The sequence below is a fragment of the Canis lupus genome, chromosome 25 (assembly GCF_048164855.1).
Source record: "Canis lupus baileyi chromosome 25, mCanLup2.hap1, whole genome shotgun sequence".
Lineage (NCBI taxonomy): Eukaryota > Metazoa > Chordata > Mammalia > Carnivora > Canidae > Canis > Canis lupus.
The window spans coordinates 38,523,909-38,548,617 of NC_132862.1; the positions used below are offsets into that span (position 1 = coordinate 38,523,909).

The window sequence follows — 24,709 nt, forward strand, 5'->3', positions numbered from 1 at the left end:
CCACGGCTCGGCCGCCCCCGCCCGCCGGGAGGCCCGCCCGCCGCCGCCGCCGCCGCCGCCGCCGCCGCCGCCGCCGCCGCCGCCGCCGCCGCCGCCGCCGCCGCCGCCGCCGCCGCCGCGGGGTTCGGAAGCGACGCCCCCCATTGTGGCGGCGTTCCAGGGCGGCCGGGGGCTCGGGCGCCGCGGAGCCACCGCCTGGCTTGGGGGAGGAGGCGGGACCCGGCACTCGGGGGCGCCCCACCTCACGATTCCAGCACCCCCGAGGGCCGGAGGGTTTCCCCAGGGGCGCCTTGGCCGGAGGTTACGCTGCTGGCGCGGGCTGAGGGCGCTCCGCGGGGCAGGTCTCCAACTCCGAGGAAAGGACCTCCCTTCCCCCGCCGGAATAGCTGCATCCCTGATCGCTGAGCAGGCACCTCTGACCTGTGGGGCGGGGTGCGGAGTGTCGTCCCAGTTACTGGGCCAGTGGCAGGGTTCAGAGCGGGAGGGACGGTCCACACTGCCTCGAAACTGCAGCGGAGAGAGAGGCAGTTCAGACCCCCTCCGTCCCCAACTCCGGGGGTCCCCCCTCTGCTCCAGCTGGCCCGCCCCACTGGAGACTGCAGGGCCTAGGGGACCCGAGACATCTGGGAAATAGCCACTTGGGACCTGTCCAGTGTGGCCGCTGGAAGGCAGGTAGAGCTCTTCACCCCCCACGTTTGCTCGGTGTCACCCCCCTCCACTGGCTCTGATTGGACAGCCCCTACCCCTCAGCGTTCCTCTACTGCCCCCATGTTCACCCCTCCTCATCTCACACTCCGCTTCCCAAGAGCTCTAGAACTACTGAAAAGTAGAGAACAGCCAAAGGAGGGGGGCAAAGAGGCAAGGGGCCCAACGGGCTATCTTTCCAGCCCCAGGCAAGGTCAGTCTCCCCCAAGGTATCAAAAAGGACACGACTTAGCCATTATACTTTTATTCACATCGTGTATTTTGGCATTTTTCCAGAGAAGGGGCAGGGAAGAGACTGGGTGGGGGAAAGACAGGCCGGAGGGCAAGGGGGACTCCCATTTCCTTCGCAGCCCTCCCTGCCTGGCCACACAGGGAGCAAACACTAAGAGGGAGGGGAGGCACAGATGCCCCCTCCTGTGGAAGAGGCTGCATGAAGCTGCACCCACGCGCACGCACACACACAAACGAGCCCCCCTCCAAACCAGGGGCCGGCAGGGTTACACAGAGAAGCAGAGCACTGTGGGTTCAAGGAGTGGGGTGGGGGGGACAAGGAAGTCTCCTCACAGACAGGTGGCCGGCCCCTCCCATCCCCCTCCTGCTCTATCCCCAAAGTCTCTCAAGTGTCCCCCGCTTTGCTTGGCCATTCTCCTATGGCCTCTAGCTTCTTCCCTGCTGCTGAGGACAAAAAGAAACAGGGTACAGAGCAGGTGGGGGGGGGCTGAAGTCCATCGTCCACCCATCAGCCCCTGTCCCTCATGCCAGATGGTCTGTCCCCTGTCCTCCGTGGTAAGGGCTCAGGGCAGGCCTTTAGCTGGCCACTCTCTGGTAGAAGTAGATGTAGCCCAGGTCCTTGGGTGGCTTCTCAGAGGCACACACTTTCTGGTCATTGTAGATCACCCATCTGGGGGAGTGGGGAGAAGGATGAACAGACTGGGCATCCACTTTGCATCAACTTAAGTCTCTGATACAGCCCCAGAGTTGATCCTGGTGATTCTGGGGCAAACATTCCCAACACCCTCAGCCTGGGCCCCAACACCTGCAGTCGAGCTGCTACCTGCCTGAGGGGAACATCCCAATCTCATTCTCCACCCAAGTCCCTAAATCCTTCAGTATCTCTGCGGCCACCCCCACCCATTCCTGTCAGGCCCAGGTCCGCAAACATTTTCTGGAAAAGGGCCAGACAGTAAGTAGTTTAGGTTGCATCGGCCATCCGGTCCCTGACACAATTACTCAACTTTCCTGTTGCAGTAGGAAAGCAGCTACGGATGATACATATGTGAGTAAGTGTGGTTATGCTCATTAAAACTTTTATTTATAAAAGCAGGCGGCCAGATGTAGCCTTGAGCTGTAGTCTGCTGAGCCCTGCTATCAGGCATTCTATCAATTTCTGGTGTATCTGTGCCATCCCCCCACCCCTAACCAGCAGGCCTTTCCCTTCTCCCACAAATACTCTAAGGACTTCCAGGATGCCCCCACCTGTTCATTCATTCCCACCACACTCCCCAGTTCAGAACGTACCCTGCCAGCCCCTCACCTGCCTTCCTTCTTGATGTGGCAGACATAGTGACCACACATGGTAGAGGTGCCCATGTGACTGATGAAGGCAAAGAGCTGATACTCTAGAGGAGACAATGAGAAGGACCCCTGAGCACCAGTCCAAAAGATGCATCTAACAGCCCAAACTCAGGACGCCAATCTCAGGGACGGGGGGGCAGGGACTCGGTCATAAGTCTGTCTTGGCCTCCTAGGACCCCACCTTCGCCTCCTAGGACCCCACCTTCACCTCCTAGGACCCCACCTTCAGAAGCCATGTCAGTGGAAAGAAGCTTCTGACCCTGCTGCCACCTGAGGGAAGCAGAGTGGCCCTGCAATGATGAGCTGGTAGCAGACTGGCTAGATTGCACTGGCCTGTCCTGTTTCCCAGGGACACTCACTTCCAGGGCCATCCCGGACTTTAGGTCCCACCGGCACAGACTCGGAGATGGAGTCGGCAGCCGAGCGGCCCTCCGAGATGTCCATGGCGGCTTCTGCATCCAGGTCATCGATGTGACTGAAGATCCAATCCACGGCCCTTTCTAAACTATTGTTCTTGGAGAGGAGGGAAGTGTTACTCTTTCCAACACGTTCCAGGCAAGAAAACCACTAGCGAAGGCCTCAGCTACTTCAGGACAGCCACAGAAACATGGAGCCTTGGCCTTGGCCACGGCCACCTCATACCGGCTGTCCTTCGTCTTGCTCACAAAGGACAGAACCTCATCCCCACTCCCTTCTTTTCCCCACAGGCCCCGGGTCCTCAGCTGGGGGCAGCCCATACCGTGGCCCGAAGTGCTTTCAGGGCCTGGTCCCGGGAGAAGCCCATGGAAACGATGGTGCTCACGCAGTCTTCTGGTGGGGGGTCAGCTGCCGCACTGGTGGAGCCGGGCCCACTGGAGCCAGGCAGGATGAGGGGGTTTGCAAAATCTGCAGAGGTGAAGGGGTTGACGCGTGTGTGGGAGGACGGTGGCCCTGTGCCACCCTGCTACCCACCCCTGCCTACCTGGATCGTCCATGTGTGACATGACCCAGTTCATGGCAGCCTCAGCCCCACTGTTGCCCGTGTAGTAGACAGCTTTACGGCAGGCATCCATCGGGAAGCCCATCTCCACCAGCTGGATGATGACTGATTCATCCAACATGGGTGCTGCGGGGGGGAGAAGTGAGGGCACGGTGACCTAACTCCTGAGGCCACCATCAGCTCCTCCTGCCTCCCCGCTCTACCCAGCCCTCTCCCAACCACCCATGCCATGCATTTTTCTCCCACAGCCTGGCCCCTTACTTCAGAACTAAAATGACAGCACAACACAATGTGGGGCCAGCAGTACTAAAGACACAGAACTGACGCTGAAGATCTCCCCAGGGACCCCTTCCATGCTCATTCTCCCAGAATGGGCCCCATTTCTGGAGTATGCTGCCTCTCCCTATCCCCAAGCAGTGAGGTGACAAGGGTAAAGAGGCAACTGGCCAGCGCACCTGCCAACCACACAGAGAATGTGGCTGGGAGTGCTCTAGCCGGTCCTCATGTCCATCAAAAGAGGGCAGGGGAAATTTCAAAGGGAAGACAGGAGAAACATGAAGGACAAGGCCAAGGGGAGGCAAGCGGAGAAGACCCCCATCAGCAAAGGAGAGAGACAGGCAGGAAGAAGAGTCACTAACATGTCGGAGAGGAGAAGTGAGGGGAGCAGAAGGAGTCTTCGTCTTCGTTGCCATAGAAACCAAGGCTACCTTTGGGCTCATCCGGAGTGACCAGGGGTGGGGCAATGTCAGGCAGCTCCTCCTCCCCAGGCTGCAGCCCTGTACCCCTCAACTGGGAGATGTCTAGCTCCTCTGGCATCTCAATGGACACATCTGTAATCAGAATGGCAGGAAAAGGGTCACCTCAGCAGCTCCCTGGGCCCCTCCCCAAGAAAGTACTTGGGGTTTCTCAAAGCCCTGCCCCACACTTTGGCGCTGCTTTGAGCCAGTACCAATCGCAGGGGTCCTCATGTAATACAGCAGTGGGCCTGGGAATCAGGAGACTCTAGTCCTAAATCAACCTCACATGCTCTATGGACAAGGACGGGGGCCTCCGACTTGTCCCACAGAATGATCTCGTACCTCTGTGGGTCTCGACTTATCTATGACGTGAAGTACAATCAGTAGTTCTCAAAAGTCGCCAGGGGCTGTAAGCCTCATGAGAACGGTTTCAAGGTTATCTAAATGAGAACCTCTTAACAAGTATAAAAATAAAACCCTGAAAATCGTTTTTGGTTGTAAATCATCACTGTAAAATCAAGTGTTTCAATATTTTTAGCCAGTGCTTTTCAAACTTGACTCATTTGGAAACATTTAGGGTAATGTTTTCCTCCTTCCGGGGAAAGGTGGAAGAAATGCTAGTTTACACACAGTGAGGCCCCTTCTTTTTCTAGCATTTTCTACATAACCTCCCTCACTTGTCCCAGCCACCATACCCAGTTTCTTGGGCACCCAGTCTAAGCCGAAGGTGAACTTCTTGATCTGGATGACCAGGTAGTCAGGGAAAGAGGCAAATCGTGTCGTCCTAGGGAAGAGAGAATGTCCTGGTACCCAGAGAATCCCAAAGTTCTCTCCTGGAACCGCCACTCTGGGGTTCAGCCTCTTGCTGGTGGAAGTCCTGATAGCCCAGAAAATAGTCCATATTCTTATGTTGCCCTGGACAGGCATCAGAGCATCTGCAGACAAGGAGCAGCAGAAGCCAGAGGCCTGTTCAAGGGGGGGGCGGTGATGGCTGAAATCCCTTGAGACTGAAGCATTCTTTCAGATCTTAAACTTATGCCAACAACAGAATTAGGCCGAAACCTAAGGTCATTTGCTAGAAATCCATATTCTGTTCAAAACTGATACTCTGTGCCTTTGCTCTGCCAACGTTGAGGGGATGAGTGGATGGAAGCTGACTACCGTGACCCCGTACCGCAATAAAAGAGGGAGTCGGGGGGTGGGGCAGGACAAGGTGATGTGGCAACCATCCACATCTACTCCTGCTCGGGGCAGGGGGCCTCTTGCTTCCCTGGGGGCCAGATTTCAACCCCAGCTGACGCAGCCCTGGGAATCCAACCACAAAGGGATGAGAGAACAAGAAAGAGGTAGAGTATCTGTGGGACTGTCCTGACATAGGCCTGAAACCTTTGGTGCAGACCACCAGGACTTACTTGACAGCTACTGATTTGGCCTGCAGGGCTGTGCTCCAGAAGTCGTCCACCTGCTCCGGGGCCCCATAGGCCTCCAGGCAGGAGCTGAAGGGCACCTGAGCCCGGACCAGTTCTGGCAGTGGCAACTTCTCCTCCTCAGCTTGCCGCTTCTTTTCCTCATACTCCAGAAGCTCCTCTGGTGACAGAAGTGGTGGGTGAATCCTTCAAGGGCTACGTCTCTTTCCCTCCTCAGCCTCACCAGTCAGGCTCTATGTCCCTGACTGCTTTAACTCCTCCACCCTCCCTCAAACCTGCGCGACACACACCCATATGTGACCTCGTCTCTCGTCCTCAGCGTAAAGGTCATCCTGCCTCCCCGAGATGGCCCAGCTTCAGGCCTCTGGCTGGGGGAGCAGGGTACACAGTGGGTTCTGCTCCTACAGGGCACCCAGGCACTCTTCCTAGAGCTTGGAGGCCCATGGCACCCAGGCCTCGCTGAGAGCAACTTGCCTTTGTTGAGGGCCGCATCCATGGGCACAGGCAACTGCATGATGTAGTCCACTCGCTGGGTGTACTTCACCTTCTCTGTGGCCAGGCACTTGATCTTTTCCTCCACCAAGAAGCGGAACACCTCATTAGGATTTTCAGAGCTCCGGCAATTCCTCTATGGGAAAGAAGCAGGGTGGGGAGGTCTGCACAGCCAGGGAAGGGGATGGGGGCCTGAAAGAGTCGCTGAGGGGGTCAGAGAGAGAGAAGAGTGGGAGGGGGTCTACCACTAGATCTTTCCCTAATTAACGCCCCCTCCCCAGTTCTGGCACCGTGATATACTAGGACACTATAATGGAACATGACTGTATTTTTCTCTATAGGTGATACGCATCCTCATATCATTTTCTTTGGGTGCATCCTTCATTCAGCTGCAAGCCCATTAAGTGTAAGGATCATTGCTTAGCTTTACTGTTCTCACAGGGAAGGCCCAGGGCGTGCAGACCCCTTGGCTCCAGGGGTGGGGCTGGTTGGGGCCAACTGGAAAGAATGGTCAGGAGAGAGAAGGGAGAGAGAACTTCGGGCAGATGGAGGGAGTGTGGAGTGCCCTCCCTTACTGTCTTCCCGGCTCTTACCTCCACCATGTTGATAAGGTGAAGAAAGAACTCTTGGGCATCCTGCTGCCGGTTGGTGGAGAACTCAGGGTGACCCTTGCCAATGAGGGCCTTGAACATCCGAGGGGCAATGCCATCTTGAACTTCCTAGGCAGAGCAAGCACAGTGATTCAGCCGGGGCTCAAGGGGCCACCAAGGGGCCATGTTTAGACATCTCCCAGACCTCAGTTTCCCCATAATTCCAGACTGAAAGGAGAGTCCCAGACTCACCTTTTGTTCTGGCACCTGCTCCCCATCGCCTGATTCTGGCGCCGGCTTGGAATACTCTCCCGAGAGAAGGCCATGGCCCAGTTTGGCCCTGCATTAACATCGAAGAGAACCATTTAGCTTCAACCAACTAATGATCGCCTGACATATCTCTGTGCCTTCCACCTCCAACTCAGCCCCTGCTTACAGCCTTTAGGCAACCCTCTGAGATGTGAAAAACCTTAGATTCCCCCCTGGAACCCAACTCAAGACAGACAGCAGGGCCAGAGGCAGACATAAAAAAATGCCGTCCACCACAGGTGGTCATGGGAGAGGAAAGAAGACACATGGGCCACAAGGCTCTCAAGAGCCTTTGAACACAGGACCTGGCTACATACACCTGGGTGCTGAAGTCCTGGGTAGGGTCCGTTGGGGCATTCTGGAAGATCTTCTCCAGTTTATCCACATACCTAAGAGCCAAGAGAAGCATAATCAGAGGTGCTCTGGCCTGGATTCCAAGGGAGAGGGAAGGGAGTATAATCCACTTGCTCAGGAAACAGGCTCCCCCCTCAGTGGGGAGTTACGTGGTTGAAGCACAGAGTCTCATCTTCTAAGCAGCCTGCCTTTCCTCCCCTTGTCAACTATGCCAACATGCAATGTATTCTGCTGCATTATTTCCTGGCCTCCTCCCCAGGAGTGAGCCCAGGGAGGGGAGAAGGCAGCCTGGGAGAAGGGGAAGTATGGTTCGCATTCCACAGGATGGAATGGGCCAACATGCTATGAGGTTTCCACACATGTATTAAGTCCTTCTCAGTTAGAAGGCAGACTTACTTCTGTTCAGAATGTGTCTTTTTGTCTCTCCTAGTGTCCCAGGCTCTCCCCCCACCCCCCAAGTGCTACATATCCTTGTTTGGTCCCCATCTGCTGTCATTGGTCAAAAGCAAAGAGTACCTCCTCCCCCGAGTCAATCAGGAGGCCAGGGAGCACGCTGGGATTCGGGGTTCTGCTCTTGGTGGGGCTTGCATGGCTAGGTGACCATGGTGCTCTAACTGATGGAAGCATACCAGCCACAGGGTGACAAGAATGAAGACCGAGCTACAACACGGAGGTACTGACGGTAGCCAAAGGAGGAGTGTGCCTAAAGGCTGGCATCTAGGAGAGCTGCAAGGTCAGGGGTACAAGGCCTAAGGGCCAGGCATGGGGAGGGGGTGCCACTCACTTCCTCTGGAAGTCAGGGATGCTGAAGAGCACCTGGACCACAGAGTTGAGGTAGCAGCTGTTACCCAGGTTCCGGATGCCCGTGTAGCCAGGCCCAAATAGGGGCTTCAGAGGCACACCCGACTCCTGGATCAGCTCCCATTCGCCAATGCGCTGGTTCATATCTATCTCCAACTCCGTCATCGTCTTATCCGTCTGCAAGGGAAGGTGCATTTCAGACAGGGTGAGAAGCTCAGCCCCATATTTTTTCACACTGATCCCTCAGAGGGCCCAGGACGGCACCCAGCTGAAGCTACAAATCTGTTCAATTATGGATTCTAACGTGGGAGACACACTGGCTGGCTAAGCCTGGTCCCAGCTCTGGAAGGCCATGAGTGACTGTCCCTGAGACCTGTTAGTCATCAGACCTCCACTTGGGTGAAAGAAAGAAATGAAGGTGAGTCCTTCCACTCGATGTATTTTTTCCTTCTGAAGTCACCCCATCTTACCCCTCAAGCTTCACTTCCTTGATCCCCGCGATGAGCCAGTCCTCCTGCTGTACACTACTTCTCTGTCTCTCTACCCCTCTCTTTTTTTAAAGATTTTATTTATTTACTCATGAGACACACAGAGAGAGCAGAGACATAGGCAGAGGGAAAAGCACGCTCCCTGTGGGGAGCCCAATGTGGGACTCGATCCCAGAACCTCAGGATCATGCCCTGAGCCAAAGGCAGATGCTCATACGCTGAGCCGCCTAGGTGTCCCACTTTTTTTTTTTGAGTAGGCTCCACACCTAGCATGGAGCCCAACATGGGGATGGAACACACAACCCTAAGATCAAGACCTGAGCTGAGATCAAGAGTCAGACCTTTAATTGACTAAGCCGCCCAGGTGCCCCTCTACATCTCTTTCACAGCGCCCACCGGTTTGTGGTTATTCACTCATTTGCCTGAGCAGACAATGAATGTCTGCCTTTCCATCTAGAATGTAAATTTCTCTTATTCATACAGTGACTGGCACATAGTAGGTACTCCAGTAGCATTCAATGGATGAATAAATTATTCTAGAAAGTTTTTTAAAGGAAGCACAGATGCCCTGGGGACTAGGATAACTGTGGCAGCTGTTGTGGATGGGCTACTTCAGCCTCCGGCCAGGAAGGGCCCTGGCAGGCAGGGATGAGAATCGGAAGCTGAAGGGGGACCTCACCTTCTGCATCTTTAGCATGTCGATGCCAAAGTGGGACAGGTGCTCAGCCAGGTTGGGGTCCAGGACCATGTCATCCTCATCATATGAATACACATCTAGGGCGGGAGGCAGAAGCAGGGTCAGAAGAGGTGGCTCTGGACTGGCCTGGCCACCGACCAATTCCATTCCCTGCCCCAAGGGAGCATTGATGGGACAGAAGGAGGATCCCAGAAAGGTAATCCTCACAAGCCTTTCTGAGACTGGCTGTCAGGGAAGGGATGACTGAGCATGAGGGCTGGAGTTTCCTGGGACTCTACCATGTAGGATAAGGTGCTAGGGTCAGATGGGATTGGAAGGATACTCACTAAACACATAATGCTGGTGATCTCTAAGAAAGGGACTGGGATTTGGGGGGCCTAACTGAAGATTTAGTGTTATCTGCAATATGTTCATTGTTAATCAAGAGAACGTACTGATGTGTTACTCGTGTCATATACAATGAGTAACAGTTAAGCACACTTCAGCGCAGAGGGAGCCAGAGGAGGGAGGGAGTACCAGCTCCGTCGGGTGTGATGGTGCCCAGCTTGACAGCTAATGGGTAGCCTGTCTCCCTGTAGTGCTCTACGGCATGGTTGTTGCCACCACTGCCATCGAAGTAGCGTCGGCCACAAAGAATGGAGCCATCTGTCAGGTTGAGCCACAAGTTCTCTCTCATGTCACACTTGGAACACTTCCAGCCACTAAGCCAGGGAGAAGAAAGTTAGCTGAAATAGGGGTCAAGGGTATCTGGGATTGGCCCCCTGCCAGTCAAAGAGCTCCTTCCTTCTCTCCTCTGGAGGTCCCTTTGCTGAGCTCATCTCCCCCAGTCTCCCTCTGGCTCTCTCTCCCACCAGATCCCCCAGGAGGGGGGCCTCTCTGCCCCTGCTCTGGGGATTGTGCTCCAAGGTGGAGGGGCCAGGCCTCACCAGGGAGGGATTCGAGCAGGGTTGTCCAGCTGCTTGAGGTTGAAGGCATGCTTAGACACCTGCCGTACTTCCCCATCCCACGCCTGTACCTCCTGCTTGCGGGAGGCCGAGTCAGCCGACAGTAGGGCCTCCACCGCACTGGTCACCTGGGGGAAGCAGAGGATCAGAGACGGTCCCTGGCCCGCCACCCTCCCACGCCCCTCCAGCCCCTCCATCTCCAGCTTTCTCAGTGGCTTGCCCAAGACATCACTGCTTGGGCCCCTGCCTGCCCTAGAGCTCCTGGGAGGGTGGGAAGGTATTCGCACCCGATCTCTGACGAGGTCAGGCAGGCCCCCCAACCCATCCCGGGCAATCTCCAGGTAATCCGGCAAAATGACAATCTTCACATCCTCATCATATTCAAACTTCTCCTCACTGAGGTCAAACCCGCCTTCCATACCTGGTGAAACAGGGAAGAGAGAGGGTAGGACAATCACCACAAGTAAATGTCCCTCCTCTAATACAGCATCTCATTTTGTCCCCTCCACTGATCAGGCCCATTCTTTTGGGGGTTGCCAGCACCTCTGAGAGCAAAAGAGACCAGCTCAAGAGGAGGAGGACTCTAATGGTGCTCACCAATAGCCAGCCGGGTGGGCTTCTTACGCGGGGGGTCTCCAGTGCCTGTAGTGGTGTCCTCCTCTTTCTACAATGAGGCAGGAAGGACAGGATCAGCAATGGGTACCAGGGAAGGGACAAGTGGGGAGGATGGACAGGGCAGAGTCGATTAATCTTGGAAGGGAACGGAGCTTAAAAACAAGACAAAACAAAAACACACATGTGCTGAGTTCTAATGATACAAACAGAAATAGGTGGGAAACTGAGGCCAACGGGAGGTCAGAATGGATGAGACAGATTCCAAATGGAGGCCCAGTAGCACGTGCCCAAATGTCCCCAGGCATTGTCCCCACCCTGTCCCTACCGGGCGCCGGGTCCTCCGGAGGTGCAGGTAGACTCGCTGGCCCGTCTTGTTGAAATGTCTCTCCACATACTGTTTCCCAAAGCCCAGGAATGTATTCATGCAGATGTAGAGGCCACCCTCAGACTCCTGCAGCGCAAGAGGTGGGGACAGAGGATGAAGCCTGGCTAGGTGGGGAAACCAAGACCCAGGGCCAGACACTGCCTGTTTCCAAAACAAAGCTCGGTTCTCGAGCACCATGTGGCTCCTAGCAAGTCATTTAGCCTTTCAGGCCCTGGTACAGGGTGAAGATTCTTCCCATTCTCCGCTGACTTTGATAACAACCAAGAAGGACCCCAGGAGCTGAGCAACACCTGTCAATCACATTCCTCTTCCTTCCGGTCTCTTCTTTGGGCTTTGGAGCCTTCCAATCAATTGTAGAGAACTCCCTTTACCTCCGTCCTTGAGGTAAATGGAAATCAAATACCATGGACCTCCAGTGCTAGTGCTTACATTCAGAAGGAAAAGGGGTCCTTTCCTGGGAGAGGAAAGACCTGCATGTCAGACACGGAACCTAAACCAGGGACACAATGACAAACCCTGCCTAATCTCCAGGACCAGAAAACTTTCCAAACTGGAGGAGCAGAGATTCGAGTACCTGAACAATACACCCAACTCCTGAGCTTGCCAGCAAGCCCAGACTTTTCTTTTTACCACACCCTACAAGGGTGTCAGACCTTGGTCCACACTGAGAGAGAACTCTCCTTTCCTGCTAAAGCCTGGCTTCAGGGTAACAGTGCCTTATCTGGGGCTCACTGCTATAGTTGGGCCCAGTTCGACAAGGCACATGAAGACCAGCATTCTCCAACCACCACCCTGCTGCCTTCCTTTTGACCAATAACTAAATCCCCACTGAAGTCCATCAACTGCCAACCTCAGAGCCATTCCCTCTGTAGAAGAATCTAGCAACACCTTCTGAGACAGTTAAAACACATAAAACCCAGGAAGAAGACAGGGAAAGACAAGGGCCCAACCTAAATCACAGCTAAGGAGGGAGGATGAGCTGCTCTAAAATGCAGCAAATCTGCTAGTGCCTTTGTGAACAGTGATGGATAAGGTGGAGGAGGTAACTGGAGAAAACAAGAGTCTTCCCTCGGATTCAAGCAACGACAAGCATCTTCTTCCTTGAATAAACGCCTCACTGGCCTTGAAAAATTCTCTGCTGTGATACGAAAAATAGGGCATCGTCTAAGGCAGTTCCTGGTCCCATACACTGCTCTGTACCACTCTCTAGAACAGTATGGATTACAATGTTCATGAGCAAGTGGAGCATTTTTCATCAGGGAGATCTAATAAGCTCTCTTCTACCATGAACCCAATTTGAAGATCATCAAACATGCCGGAAGTCAGTTAGGAAAGCAACTAAGCCACACTGGAGATCTCCTGACTTGGGATGAGAGAAGGAAAGTATAATAAGCTTACAAAAACACCACTTGGATATTTGAAGCAGTTACTAAGGAGAGACAGGCAGGAGTGTGAAGAGGGAGCCACTGACTTCTACCATCTGTTGGTAATTAAGAAAAACCTTTCCCTCCTGAGAAAGACAGTCCTTCACCAAGCCTTGCACTTGATGAACTGGGTGGCATGTCAGAGCTCGGCGGTAATCGAACTCCTCTGTTGGAAATAAAAAATGCTGGTTTTCCCAAGGCTTGGGAACCCTCGAGCACTGCTCTGAGCCGTCCTCTTTTAGCTCTGCCAGAGCTCCAGAGACTCCAGAGAAGCAGCACATTGTCTGAGGCTCAGATCAAAGCCTAGCAAACCACGCAAACCACAAATCACAGTGATGATACCGAACTGGGCCTTAGATCATGTTGCTATCCTCAGCACTGGCGATGCATTAATGAAGCCTTTCCACTCTGACTTGCAGTTTTCCCAGCCATGAGCTGGTCTGGCTGAACACCCTGGGCAGGGCCCAGCCGCCGTGGGTCGGGAGGGGTGGTGAGGGGGGCGGGTCCCAACCAGGCTGCTGCCCTCTCAGTTCAGGCTCTGGCCAGGCCAAAGGCTAGTCTCTGCTTGGTGGTGACAGGGGACGGCAGAACTGCAGGAAGGGAGGTTCCGGGTGGAGCCTGCAAAACGTGAAGCATGGTGTGGGTGGAGGCTTTGTCTAACTAGTCAGGAGTGGGAACAGGTTGGGAATGGGGTCTTAGTATCCTCCAGAAAAACACCTTCTCTCTGGGAATACTTTGAAAAGGGCCCCCTCTGCTCTCTGTGACGGGCGGGGGGAAAAGAGACGGGGGTGGGGCCCCAATTCACCTCAAAGGAGAAACGACTAGAGCTCTCCTCCCTTCTTTCCTCTCCTCCCTACCAGCAATGACCCACCTCCCCGCCCCCTGTCCACATTAACCATGGGTGGAGTCTCTCTAACTAGGCCCGTCTCAGACCCGGCCTTCTTCACGGTCACTTCCAGACTACTAGGCGCGTAGCAACTGCAGTCCCCACCCTCCAGCCCTCACCCAGGCCCCGAACAGTGCGGGGTCGCCCCATCCCTCCCACATCAGACTACAAAACCCGGGGAGCCGTGCGCGGCAGGCAAGGCCAACTCCCAGGCTTTCGCAGGGGTCCACTTGGGGGATGTAGTCCGACGATCGGGATGCACCTCTACCTTGGAACGGCAATGAGGGGAGAGAGCGACTACGATCCCCACAGTGCTCCACGAGACCGGGAACGGGTGAGGCGGGCGCGGTGGCTTCCGGGGGTGGTAGTCCCACGACAGCTCCAGCTAACTAAAAGCAACGGCAGGGAGGAGCGTGGGAGACTACAAGTCCCATGGTGCATCGCAGGGAGGCGGTAGCTCAAGCCTTGCAGGCCCCGGCAGAATGACCAGGGCGATGGAAGAAGTCGTGCTCGCTGCGGGCGTGGGGAATGGGCTTACCGGTGTGTCGAAGGAGAAGGCGCACTCGTCTTTGTGGACCCGGTCTCCCGCTTTAGGAACCCGGATCGTCGGTAATACTGACAGCAGCGCCTCCTCACTCAGCTCCGCCATGACACCGGCAGCAGCTCCTCCACACACAGCGGCTCCCACCGTTCCCAGTCCCCCACCCCCTAGGCTTGCCGTCCAATGAGCACTACTCGTTAGGCGCATGCGCTAAAGGGAAGACGCGCGAGAATGGCAGTTGGACGCCGCCTGCCTACTAGTGCTCCGCCCTCTGCCCTACTCCTGACTAACGCCAATGAAAAGCGCTTCTAACGCAACCGATGGTCGAAAGAACCAATCCCACTCTCCCAGGGCAGAGCGCATGTAGAACAGCGAGGTGGGTCCCGGAGTTTTGGATGCTCGGACTCTGGGACCCCGACGGCCCCCTTCGCGTGTCTTCTATCAAAGAGCAGAAACAGACGGCTGTTTAAACCAATCAATCCCAGAAACTTTCCTGGGCCCTGCCCAATCGGAAAATAGAAGGGCAGTTGTATTTCTTGATATTTGAAAAGGGGCTGCCCAATGAGGCGGAGTCTGAGAGGGCTGGTGAAGAGTGATTGATAATGCTGTCAACCAATAAGGGTTACCGCCTCTCTCACCTCAGAAAAACCCTCAACTACCTCTCCAGCTGAACCTGTACAAAAGAGCTTAAAAATTCAGAATTTTTTTTTAAATAAAATCATTTGGTTTTGAAACTGAAGCGAAGACTGGCACTCCTCAAAGTCTCAGGACGGACAACTCGCGACCCGCTGCGGAACAAAAGTCCCCTGCTCCGGGAGGCGTCCGCCCCGGCAAGCCGAGCCGCCGCTCATTGGCCCGCCACGGCCTCCTGATAGACGTCGTCCGGGCCCAATGACTCGCTGCGCTGGAGGCGGGTCTCACACACGGGCCTATAGGAGCCTGCGGCGGCTCCACCAATGGAATCAAGGCAGGGGGCGTGGCGGGAGGTTTGAAACTCGGCGTCGGGAGTTGAGGCTCCAGTTCTTGTGCTCGCAAAAGAGGAATCGGGGCCCGGTGAGTGATTTGAATAAATTGAGGAGTCTTTAAGAGGGCCCGGCAGGCCGGAAAGAGCCGGCTTGGCATCTGCACCAGCCATCATCTATCTCCACAGAGGCCTCTGGCCCAGCGGCCCGGAGGCTCCTGGGCGGGGAACCGGGAAGACCGAGTGGTCTGGAGTCAGAGGTCGGACGTGGTCGCGGAAATGGCTGAGATCTGAGTCATTTGTCACAGGCATCCCCTCCTCGCCCCGGGCCGGGCCCTCCCCCACCTTATTCCTCCTGGTTGAGATGGGTTCAGCCAAGAGCGCCCCAGTCACTCCGGCGCGGCCCCCGCCGCACAACAAGCTTCTGGCCCGAGTGGCGGACCCCCGTTCACCTAGCGCCGGCATCCTGCGCACTCCCATCCAGGTACTCTGGGCCGGGTCGGGAAGGCAGAGTCGGGATTCTTGGGCCTCTGCTGACCCTGATTCTGAGCAATCCCTTTCGCCCTCCTCCTCCTAACCTGGGGCCTTATTTTCTACTCTCTTAATCCGGATGGGGTAGGCTGAATGCCTAACGGCCTTGGCAGTGCCTCTCTGGAATATCATCCTGGGCCTAGAGTCCTGGGAAAGAGAAAGAATCAGGGTCCAGACTTGTTTTAGCTTTTGGTTCTGCCAGGTGGAGAGCTCTCCACAGGTAAACCTACCAGCAGGCGAGCAGCAGGAGGATCCTAATCAGGCCCAAGACTCAGATCCCCGCTCTCCTACCCTTGGTATTGCACGGACACCTATGAAGACCAGCAGTGGAGGTAAGTGGTGGGTCCAAGGAATTGTGGTAGGGCTGTCACCTAGCATCCTTGGGTTGGGCCAATGAAGCCCTCTTCTCAGAGCTCCTCCTTAAAGGAGCCTCCTTCCTCTTGCTTTGAACCAATCTTGCTCTTCTCTCAACATTTTTCCCTCTTACCTTGATTTCTCTTGTCCCAATCCCTCACCCACCAGAGCATGAATCCTATAGTTCCTGTATCTTTTCCTCCTTTTTGAGTTATTTGTATCATAGGGTCACTATTTCACTTTACTTCTCCCCTCTAGAGCCCCCAAGCCCACTGGTGAAACAGCTGAGTGAAGTATTTGAGACTGAAGCCCCCAAGTCGAATCTTCCCCCAGAGCCTGTTCTGCCCCTAGAGGCAACTTCATCTTCTGAATTGGACTTGCCTCTGGGCACTCAGTTTTCCCTTGAGGACCAGATGCCACCCTGGAGCCAGACTGAGCTCCCCTCCAAGCAGGTTTTTCCCAAGGAGGAAGCAGGACAGCCCTCAGAAACCCCCATGGCCAGCCAGGGCTCGGACAAGCCCTTGAGAGACCCTGAGACTCCCCGATCTTCAGGTACAGGATCTAAGGGCAAGGTAAAGGGAAGAGAAATCAGGATAATGTCCATGCACGAGTAGAGGAGGAATAAACTGTAAGCCCCTAATTTTGGCTTTTGGCTTTAACTCCTGACCCACCCTAGGTTCTAAGCACAATAGACGGAAAACAAATGGCAAGGCACTAGGGAGATCTCCCCTCACCATCCTACAAGATGACAACTCCCCTGGAACTCTACCACCACGGCAGGTAAAGGGAGAGAGTGCACAAACTATTACTAAGAAATCCAGGGTAGAGGGAGGGAGGCCTTTTACCCAATCTTCCATCTCCTGAACAACGTCCCTCCCTGCTCCAACTCACACACTGCTTTTGGCAGGGTAAGTGGCCTTCTCCCCTGAGTGAAAATCCTAGGGAACTAAAGGAAGGGGCCTCTCTGGGATCTGGACGACTTCTGAAAACTGGAGGCCGCATGTGGGAGCAGGACCAGGACCAGGACAAGGAGAATCAGCACTTTCCAAACTTGGTGGAGAACTAGGTGCGTGGCCCCAGTGCTGGGCTCACCAGGGGCCTAGTGACGTAGCATCCCTTCAACCCCGTCTTTCCCTGGAAGATGGGAAAGGCACGACCCCCCCTGAACTCACAGCTTGGGGACTGAGCACTTTCTTGGGCTATCTTTGTGTCTCACGTGTTTCTTGTATATTAAAGAAAGTAGTTTTAAATGATGTTTTTAAGTGTTACACCTAAACCTTTCTGTATATAGAAAAGCAGCCAGGGAAACTTGGGTTCCCTGACGTCCAAGCCGCTTTCACACACTTCGCTTAAGTCCTGGTGTGCCCCAGAGCTCCGTCCTTGGCCTTTTCCTGTTGCTATCCCTAGGTGTTCACTTCTAGGGCTGTAGCTATCCCCTACTTATATTCTGGTAACTTCCAGGTCTTTCCAACTAGCCCTGACCTTTATCCAACTGCCCCATAGGTACAATAGAGTCAGTTTGTCTAAGGTTGAATTTGTGCTCCCCACCCCCCAAAGTTATTCCTCATTCCCTATTCTCTGGGAATACTGGCCTTATCCACCCAGTTGCTCAAACGTAAACCTTGACCATTATCTTGAATGCCTCCCTCCTAATACCCCATACCCTAGCACTTGACACTAAATCCTGGTGTTTCTATGTCTTTCATCTCTTTCCCAACCCTTTCCTTGCCTCCCTGTCCTACTGCTCTTGATTTTTTGCCCTCCTACCTTGTTTCCCTCCAGCCTCCCTTTCCACAATTTCATCAGCCTACACTGCAGCTAGGTTCTGAGAAGCACAACTGACCGTGTGACTACTCTGCTCAGAACTCTTCAGTAGTTCCCTTGCTGCCCTTAGGATAAAGTCTCCGCTGGTATTTAAGGTCTCCTGTAATCTGATTCCTTCTCAACATAACCTTATTAAACGTACACACACATACACAGCATGGGCCGGTTGTAGTGAACTGTTGGGCATACGCTCCCCTGGCCCCCTGGTGAACACCTCCTCCTGACCCATCTCAGGCCTCCATGAGGCTTGGGCTTCTGCCTCCACCCAAACTTTCTGCTCACAGGCTGTTTGGTACGCAGCCTTTATCAACTGCGCCTGTAATACTTTATTACTTAGGTTGGTCCTGTGTCTTCTTGGAACCGAAGTGGGGCAGAAGCCAAACATCACAGACATAGTAGGGTGCTACACTTTATTGTCCTTTAGGTCCTTTAGGAGAGAAATAAAGGGAGAGAAGAAAAATCATGAGGAAGGGGGCTAGGATCCTAGTGATGCCAGAGCCATAGTCACAAAGCTGACACCTCTGCCACCCAGGTCTGGACAAAGTTAGTGGCTCCGGGGAGGAATTCTAGGGCCTGGGGCCTCAGACTGGAAGCCTGCTAGGCCTGCCAAGGGCTGGGGAGGGATCAGTTGTCCTTGCTCATTAAGGGAGAAGCTGCAGGACCATGGAGAGGGGAGGCCATGGGAGGAGATGGAGCATTTCTTTGCCCTGTGTCCCTGATGCTGTCTCCCAAAGGCATACTCCCCATTTTCCCCACTGCCCTCAAAGGACAAAGCTGGGTGGGAATGGCAGCTGAGGTATAGAAAAAAACAATAAAGAAACCTCAGAAGAAAAATTGGGCAGGGGAGGGGAGGGGGTAGCTGAGTGTCTTCATGGTCTTTTACCTCCCCTCGTCCAGCCTCCTTAGTTCCAGACTTTGAGGAAGCTGTCCCAGGAGCCAGTGGCCACAGCCATCCCATCAGCTGTGACCCCTAGGCAGCTGACCCTGTTGTCATGGCCAGAGAGGATGCCTGAGGAAGAGGGAGAGGAGTCAGCCTGTTTGCCCTGTGCTGCTTTGGCAGAGAGCACATGTGCAGATGCAGGAATCTACCATTAGATGGCCTTGGACTCTCAGCCTTGGCAGGGACTGAAAGAGGATTATCCTAAGGGGCAGGGTTTCTCTTATGGCCAATCTGTAAGGAAGGCGTTGGGGGTTGAGGGGGTAGTGCGGAGGGATAGGAAAAGTTGGCATTGACTTGTGCTATGGGAAAAGCAAGGGGTGAGGTGCCTGGGTGGTTTAGTTGGTTAAGCATCTATCTGCCTTGGGCTCAGGTCATGATCTCAGGGTTCTGGAATCGAGTCCCACATCAGGCTCCCTACTCAGCAGGTAGTCTGCTTCTCCCTCCCCCTCTGCTGCTCCCCCTGCTTATGCTCTTTCTTTCTCTCAAATAAATAATAAAAAAGTCTTTTAAAAAGTTAAAAAAAAAAGAAAAGAAGGGGCATCTTGGTGAGCATTGGAAAGTGGGGAAGTAGCTCTTTAGTCTCATGCCTGAGTTTCCAAATGAAGAGACTGTGAGGCCCAGAGAGGAGTGACTTGCCTGAGGGCCCTCAGCTCCTAAGCAACAGAATTCAGATTTGGCTCCTGACTCTCAGGCCAGTGTTACTTTTGCTCAGCACCTGGCCTCTCCCAAGAGAAGCCACACTATGTGATTCAGCTTCAGACCAGAGTGGTCCTAGAGAAGCAAGCTCCTAGGTCAGGGTCAGGGCCTCCAGATCGCTCCAGACAAGATCTTGATTCTGCTTATTGCAGTTGCCTGAGATGCCCCTGAAACTATAGAGGCCCTGGAGATCCAGACATGACTGGACATTTCTAGTCTATAGGTCTCTGGTGTCACAGGAGCTCCTTTGGCAGGAAGCAGCTAGAGCTTTAGGGCCCTGGGTGGTAGAGAAGACCCTCTAAAGAAGATGGTCCTAGGTTGGGGACCAAGAGGTACTGGATTGTAGGGGTAGAGCTCAGAGTCATCCAGTAATTAGGAAACGGTAGAGAGTCTCCCAGAAAGGGAGCTTGCAGCTGAGGTGGCAGCAGGGGGGCTGGCCCTTACCCACACGCTCGCCCTTCATGGAGTCCCAGATGTTGCAATTGAAGTCGTCGTAGCCTGCAAAGAGCAGGCGGCCGCTGAGGGAGAAGGCCACAGATGTGATGCCACAGATGATGCTCTCGTCGGAGTAGGCAGTCAGCTCCTGGTCAGCCCGCAGGTCAAACAGGCGGCAGGAGGCGTCGTCCGAGCCTGTGCAGATGGCCTCTCCGTTGGGGAAAAACTGAGGGTATAGGTGGCAAAGGGAGTCAGGACTCCGCCCTGGATAGCTCTGCTCGCTTCCTCTCTCTGGCTCCTGCCTGGGTGGCGCCAGAGCAAGCTCTTTCCCTCAGCCTCTCTGCCTTTCCCTTCCCTAGCACTCTTCGCCGCTGACATTTATGCCACGCCAGCTGCATGCCAGTGGCTCCCCTACACCCTTCACTTGCCCCTCACTACAGCGCAGCAGGCAGGCATTATTTCCACATTGCCCATGAGAGCACGAGGCTCCGGGAGGGTGGGCAGCTTGCCCAGGGTCACATGGCTAGAAGGGCAGAGGCTCTCCCAGACTCTAGGCTCCAGGCTGGATCAGAGTGTATATCTCAGGGCCAAGTGCAAATGCATGACCTGAGTCTCATCATGATGACATAGGGGCCTAACATCTGCAACTTACTCTCCAGGGAAGAAAAAATAATAATAACAAAAGATATCTATATCCACATCTAGGTGTATGTGTCCTTCTTTCCATCCATCCCTCCCTCCATCTACAGAGAAGGATACAGCAGGTGTGGTAAAATGCTAGCAGTGAATATGGATGAAGGGTAGATGGGAGCTCTTTTGGTTACTTTCTCAACTTTTCTCTAAGGTGAAATTATCCCAAACAGGAAAGTTAAAAAAAAAAGGGGGAGGGAGCTGGATGGAGGCGGGGAGTTGGGCCTGATGAGGAGATCCGGGGAGTTGGGGCGCAGTGGGGGGGCTCACACAGATAGCATTGATGTCGGACTCATGGCCAGTGAAAGTCTGCCGGCAGGTCCCCTCCCGCACATCCCAGAGCTTGGCGCTGGCGTCACAGGCCCCCGAAATGAAGAGTTTGAAGTCAGGAGACACAGCCAGACTCATGCAATCCCCCGTGTGTCCCACAAACACCGTCTTTTGCTGCCCGGTCTCGATATCCCACAGAGCACTGCCAGGAGGAGAGAATGCTGTCACTGTGATGGGAAGGCCAGGAAAGAGCCACGCCTCAAGCCCTGGCCCCTACGGGACCCCCACAGTATTCAGTCCTTACCAAGTGGTGTCTCCAGAACTGGTCACAATGTTGTTGTCATCCAGGAAGCGGCAGCAGGAGAGATATCCTGGGGGTTTGGGATAAGGACAGTGCCCTGGCTACCGCACCACACCAGAGTGCTGCACCTTTCCCTGGGCCTCTCCAAACAGGGACAGGAAGAGAGGGTCCATCACTCACCTGTGTGAGCAGACAGCTCCCGGCTGACCTTGACATTACCCTCACGGGATTTGAGGCTGTAGATGGAGCACATGTTGTCCAGCCCCCCGCATGCCACAAAGTTCCCTGATGGTGCATAGGCACAGGTCATGACCCAAGAGGAGCGCAGTGGGATAGCATGCACCTGCAGGAGGGTAGGCATAAGCTGAACCTGAGCGGAGTTCCCAGATGGGGAGGGCAGAGGAGGAGAAGCACAATGCCCCCAAGGAAGGACAGGCGGGTGGAGGGGTGGGGAGACAGGTACCTTATTGGTGGTATAGGTGTCCCACACGATCAGCTTCCCATCTTGCGAGGCACTTACCAGCAGCCTGGGAAGAAGGCACCCCACATCACTCAAGCCTCTCTTTCTTGCCTCCTGCCTCCCCCACCAGGTACCCCTCAAGCCTCACTTGGAATCGGTGGCCCAGTGCATGGCATAGATCTTGGCTAGGTGTCCCCTTAACGTCCGCCGTGTCCGCATCTGGACTCTTCCTACAACCTCTAGGCCTGACACCAGCTGCAGAAAAGAAGGCACTAGAAATCAGGCTGAGTAGGGTACATGCCTAGATGTCAGTGTCACAGCCACTGATTTGGACAAGTTTCTGTTCTGTGCCAGGCTCTGGATCAGACCCCCAGCATTAGAGAACTAAGCCCCTGCCCTGGAGTGACATAAACCAATGTGGGAGAGATTATGCATGGCCAGTGGCATGTTGCTAAGTGTTTAACAAGCATCTCTCTGGTGTGGGGTAGGGGAGGAGGTGGGCGCGGGAGAGTGATTTCCATCACGGAAATATTCCCACCTTGACCAATTTCAAGCCGCCAGTGTGAATTCACGAAACATTGGCTTAGGAAGAGATAGATGCACACATTTGCATCCTAGGCCACTAGGGTCCCTCACAACATTGCAGTACTGTTTGGGAGCCCCGTGACCCTGAACTGCACCTCCTGAAATTTGTGGTCCTATGTCCCTTAAACTCTATCCAGCCTCTAGATTTTGGCTGGGGCTCACGTCAATGGCCTTGACTTGTCATTCACTTGCTTTGTTCTCCTAAGCAAGTTGCTTACCCTCTCCGAGCCTGTTTCCTCATCTCTAAAATGAGGTTGATAGCATCAACTTATGTGGCTGTTGTGAAAATTAAATGAAATTATGTCCTGAGGCAATTTAGCCCAACATTTGGTTCACGGCAAGTGTTCAGTCAATGTTCACTCCTACTATTAACATATTTAAATCCAACATAAGATGCCACCAACTCTATGAAGCACCACGCTTTCAGATATCACTGAGAAAGAAAAAAAAAATGTTGCCAATTATAATCGTAAGGCATCATCTATTTTTGGATGCATCTTGATCTCAGAGATGTCAAAATGTGAAAAGACATGACCTTAGAATTGATGAAGTATGCTATTAGAAAACTAGCAACTGCTCCAGAAGGGCTTTATGGCTTACAAAGTGCTGTCCCTCTCTTCATCCTTGCCACCCTGTGAGGGGGTGTAATCGTTCTTGTTTTATGGTTGAGGTCAGAGACAGCATCTGTATACTTAGCTTCCAATAAGGTGCCTGCCCCAGAGCAGAGCTCACTAAATGTTTGTTGAATGAATTAATTAATGCCGTTCCTCATTCCCAGAACATGCTGTACTAGAGCTTGGGCACCAGGCTCCCCTCCCCTCCGCTCCCCTCTGGCCCTACCTTAGGGGGATAGGAGGTCTCACCTCTGCCAGAGTAATGTCAGCACAGGCTTTCCTGGCATCCTGGGGGAAAGCAGACATCAGGGGGGGGCAGAAGGGCAAAGCAAGGAGAGTGGATGCATGGGCCCCTGAGGTAGGTGGGCTTGGGGCTCTAGGGTTTGGGGGGCATCTCCAAGATGAGATCCAAGTTCAGAAACTCTCTGTCACTGCCAGGTCAGGGGTCACTAAGGTGTCACTCAGGAATGAATCCAGCCCCCGACCCCCCCCCCAAGTCTACACTCCCTCGTGTCCCAGTTCCACGTTTTCTGGGGTCCCCTGGTGGGAGGGTTCTGGAGTTACTGCAATCTGCTTCTTGAGCTGCTCTGCTTCCTGCCGTAGCTGCTCCATCTCCCCCATGGCTGATAGGTTGAGGTGTAGCTCCGGCTCCTGTCAGGGACATGGGGTAGGTGTAAGGGGTCCCCACCAGGTCAAGTTTCGTATCTCACACCCACACCAGACTCAAGGGCTGGAGCCCACTCCGAGAAATAAAGAAATGGCTGGGTGGCTTACACCAGCTCCCCACTAGCCCCTCCACGTTTGGAGTCTGGTGTGCAGCCAAGCCCGGCCTTGCCCGAGCCCTCCCCTCAGACCCCGGGCCCGACCAGCAGCGCCATGCCAGCTCCCTCTTACTTGGACTCTGACTGCACCTCTCCTAGGTTTCCAGCTCCAGTTCCCAGGCGCCTCTTCACTCCCTCAGCTGCGACGCCAACCCGTCACCTGCCCCAGCTCTGCTGCCAGAGGAGCTGGCCTGGCCTGGCCCCAACTCTGGGGGGGTTGGGGGGAGCACTGACAGAGAAGGTAGGGCCAATGAGGACAACGTCAGGCAAATGAAATCAGCTGGCAACAGTGTGGGGAGAGGGCAGGAAGGGAGGTGTGTGGCTTCCAGAGAGCCTTGGGCCCAGCCCAGGGGGACCAGGGGGGCAGTAAGTGGGAGCAAGAGTGTGGGGTGATAGGAGCAGTCCCCCACAAGGCCTGGGGGGAAGAGGGGTCGAAGGGGCGCTTCCCTGAGCAGTCTCCCTGTAGGCAGAGATAAGAGCATCAGGCCCCATGGGATTAGAGCAAAGCTGTGAGGATTAAAGGTTGGGGTTTGGGAGGAGTACAGAGAAGCAGAAGCAACCACAGCTCCAGTGCCACCCCCCCACCCCACCCCAGGCCCTGTCTCCCACCAGTGCTGATGATCGTGGCAGTCAGGACCTGCCTAGCAACTGGTCCAGGAGCCAGAATATGAGGGAGAGAGGTGGCCCATTATCAATCCCCAAGATTTTGTCTCTAAGCTCAGGGTTGTGGGATAAAGGGGTTCTGGCAAATATGGGCAGGGTGCAGGCAGGAGCTGAGATTAGAAGGGACTGATCTGGATAATCCTTATTCTCAGCAAACCCCAACCAGCTGCCTCTGGGTCTGATCCTGGGGTTGGGGAAAGGTACAGGGGATCCAGAGAGAGGGATGGACAGGCCTGCTTCTGCTCTGAGTGGACAGAGCGTGGGAAGTGGGGTGCAGCCTCAGCCTGGCTTCCATCTGGGGTCTGGCCCATTCCTTGCCCCCATGACTCACGGAGTCCTGCTGGGGTTGTGAAGGCTGGAACCAGAGGGATCAAGCTGCTGCTATACGTCTTGGCCAAGCTCAGAGAGGGAAGACAGGGCTTAGAGTTAGAGGCCCAAGGAGCAGCTGTCAGGGGTTTGGGTCCATTTGCATGTGGGGAGCAGGTGGCCCAGATTTCCCTGACAAATCACGGGCTTTGAGTGGCCCCGCCTCTGGGAGGCCCAAAGACACCTGTCTCCTCCCAGGCCTGTCACAGCCACTCCCTGCAGCAGACACCACAGAAACTGTGATACACT

The 24,709-nt window shown here is 54.6% G+C and overlaps 3 protein-coding genes and 1 long non-coding RNA gene across 13 annotated transcripts; 2 read left to right on the top strand and 2 right to left on the bottom strand.

Annotated features, from left to right (window-relative positions):
* The first annotated feature begins 146 nt into the window (after positions 1–146).
* LOC140617576 (uncharacterized) lies at positions 147–4,486 on the top strand. Its single transcript, XR_012017767.1, has 2 exons — positions 147–672; positions 1,954–4,486. It is a non-coding gene; the product is annotated as an uncharacterized lncRNA (long non-coding RNA).
* USP5 (ubiquitin specific peptidase 5) lies at positions 934–14,716 on the bottom strand. Of its 5 annotated transcripts, XM_072799210.1 has the most exons (21): positions 13,947–14,138; positions 13,677–13,797; positions 11,039–11,164; positions 10,696–10,762; positions 10,386–10,519; positions 10,081–10,226; positions 9,671–9,855; positions 9,137–9,231; positions 7,953–8,146; positions 7,132–7,203; positions 6,758–6,845; positions 6,509–6,634; positions 5,898–6,051; positions 5,409–5,583; positions 4,692–4,780; positions 3,898–4,089; positions 3,242–3,385; positions 3,020–3,165; positions 2,640–2,793; positions 2,240–2,324; positions 934–1,606 (listed from the first exon to the last, which is right to left on the bottom strand). In XM_072799210.1, exons 3-21 carry the CDS (start codon positions 11,135–11,137, stop codon positions 1,513–1,515), a joined length of 2,439 nt encoding a protein of 812 aa, XP_072655311.1. In that variant the 5' UTR covers positions 11,138–11,164; positions 13,677–13,797; positions 13,947–14,138; the 3' UTR covers positions 934–1,512. The 5 variants fall into 5 exon arrangements, with proteins under 5 accessions (XP_072655311.1, XP_072655313.1, XP_072655309.1 ...); XM_072799212.1 differs by lacking the exons at positions 13,677–13,797; positions 13,947–14,138 and adding an exon at positions 14,588–14,716; XM_072799208.1 differs by lacking the exon at positions 13,677–13,797 and having other exon boundaries at positions 13,947–14,140.
* CDCA3 (cell division cycle associated 3) lies at positions 14,148–17,048 on the top strand. 3 transcript variants are annotated; one of them, XM_072799235.1, is made up of 6 exons: positions 14,864–15,002; positions 15,100–15,394; positions 15,644–15,773; positions 16,054–16,347; positions 16,472–16,575; positions 16,703–17,048. In XM_072799235.1, the coding sequence occupies exons 2-6, from the start codon at positions 15,275–15,277 to the stop codon at positions 16,859–16,861; spliced, it is 807 nt and encodes a 268-aa protein (XP_072655336.1). In that variant the 5' UTR covers positions 14,864–15,002; positions 15,100–15,274; the 3' UTR covers positions 16,862–17,048. The 3 variants fall into 3 exon arrangements, with proteins under 3 accessions (XP_072655335.1, XP_072655336.1, XP_072655337.1); XM_072799236.1 differs by having other exon boundaries at positions 14,870–15,002; positions 15,219–15,394; XM_072799234.1 differs by lacking the exon at positions 15,100–15,394 and having other exon boundaries at positions 14,148–15,002.
* Positions 17,049–18,015: 967 nt separating this feature from the next.
* GNB3 (G protein subunit beta 3) lies at positions 18,016–24,588 on the bottom strand. 4 transcript variants are annotated; one of them, XM_072799229.1, is made up of 11 exons: positions 23,505–24,588; positions 23,175–23,261; positions 22,860–22,898; positions 21,560–21,666; positions 21,415–21,478; positions 21,132–21,294; positions 20,955–21,021; positions 20,651–20,852; positions 19,700–19,916; positions 18,503–18,628; positions 18,016–18,046 (listed from the first exon to the last, which is right to left on the bottom strand). In XM_072799229.1, exons 2-10 carry the CDS (start codon positions 23,229–23,231, stop codon positions 18,522–18,524), a joined length of 1,023 nt encoding a protein of 340 aa, XP_072655330.1. In that variant the 5' UTR covers positions 23,232–23,261; positions 23,505–24,588; the 3' UTR covers positions 18,016–18,046; positions 18,503–18,521. The 4 variants fall into 4 exon arrangements, with proteins under 4 accessions (XP_072655330.1, XP_072655332.1, XP_072655329.1 ...); XM_072799231.1 differs by having other exon boundaries at positions 23,385–23,513; XM_072799228.1 differs by having other exon boundaries at positions 18,016–18,628.
* Positions 24,589–24,709: the final 121 nt, after the last annotated feature.

Coding starts and splice junctions, on each gene's coding strand:
- CDCA3 (XM_072799234.1), top strand. CDS start 14,841: ATGACTCGCTGCGCTGGAGGCGGGTCTCACACACGGGCCTATAGGAGC. Junction 15,003..15,643: donor AAAAGAGGAATCGGGGCCCG/GTGAGTGATTTG, acceptor TGGTTCTGCCAG/GTGGAGAGCTCTCCACAGGT. Junction 15,774..16,053: donor TATGAAGACCAGCAGTGGAG/GTAAGTGGTGGG, acceptor TCTCCCCTCTAG/AGCCCCCAAGCCCACTGGTG.
- USP5 (XM_072799208.1), bottom strand. CDS start 14,057: ATGGCGGAGCTGAGTGAGGAGGCGCTGCTGTCAGTATTACCGACGATC. Junction 9,232..9,670: donor CATCACACCCGACGGAGCTG/GTACTCCCTCCC, acceptor CTCCCGCCCTAG/ATGTGTATTCATATGATGAG. Junction 6,635..6,757: donor AGCAGGTGCCAGAACAAAAG/GTGAGTCTGGGA, acceptor TGCTCTGCCTAG/GAAGTTCAAGATGGCATTGC.
- GNB3 (XM_072799229.1), bottom strand. CDS start 23,231: ATGGGGGAGATGGAGCAGCTACGGCAGGAAGCAGAGCAGCTCAAGAAG. Junction 22,899..23,174: donor AGCTCAAGAAGCAGATTGCA/GTAACTCCAGAA, acceptor GCTTTCCCCCAG/GATGCCAGGAAAGCCTGTGC. Junction 18,629..19,699: donor CATGAAGGGCGAGCGTGTGG/GTAAGGGCCAGC, acceptor CCTCTTCCTCAG/GCATCCTCTCTGGCCATGAC.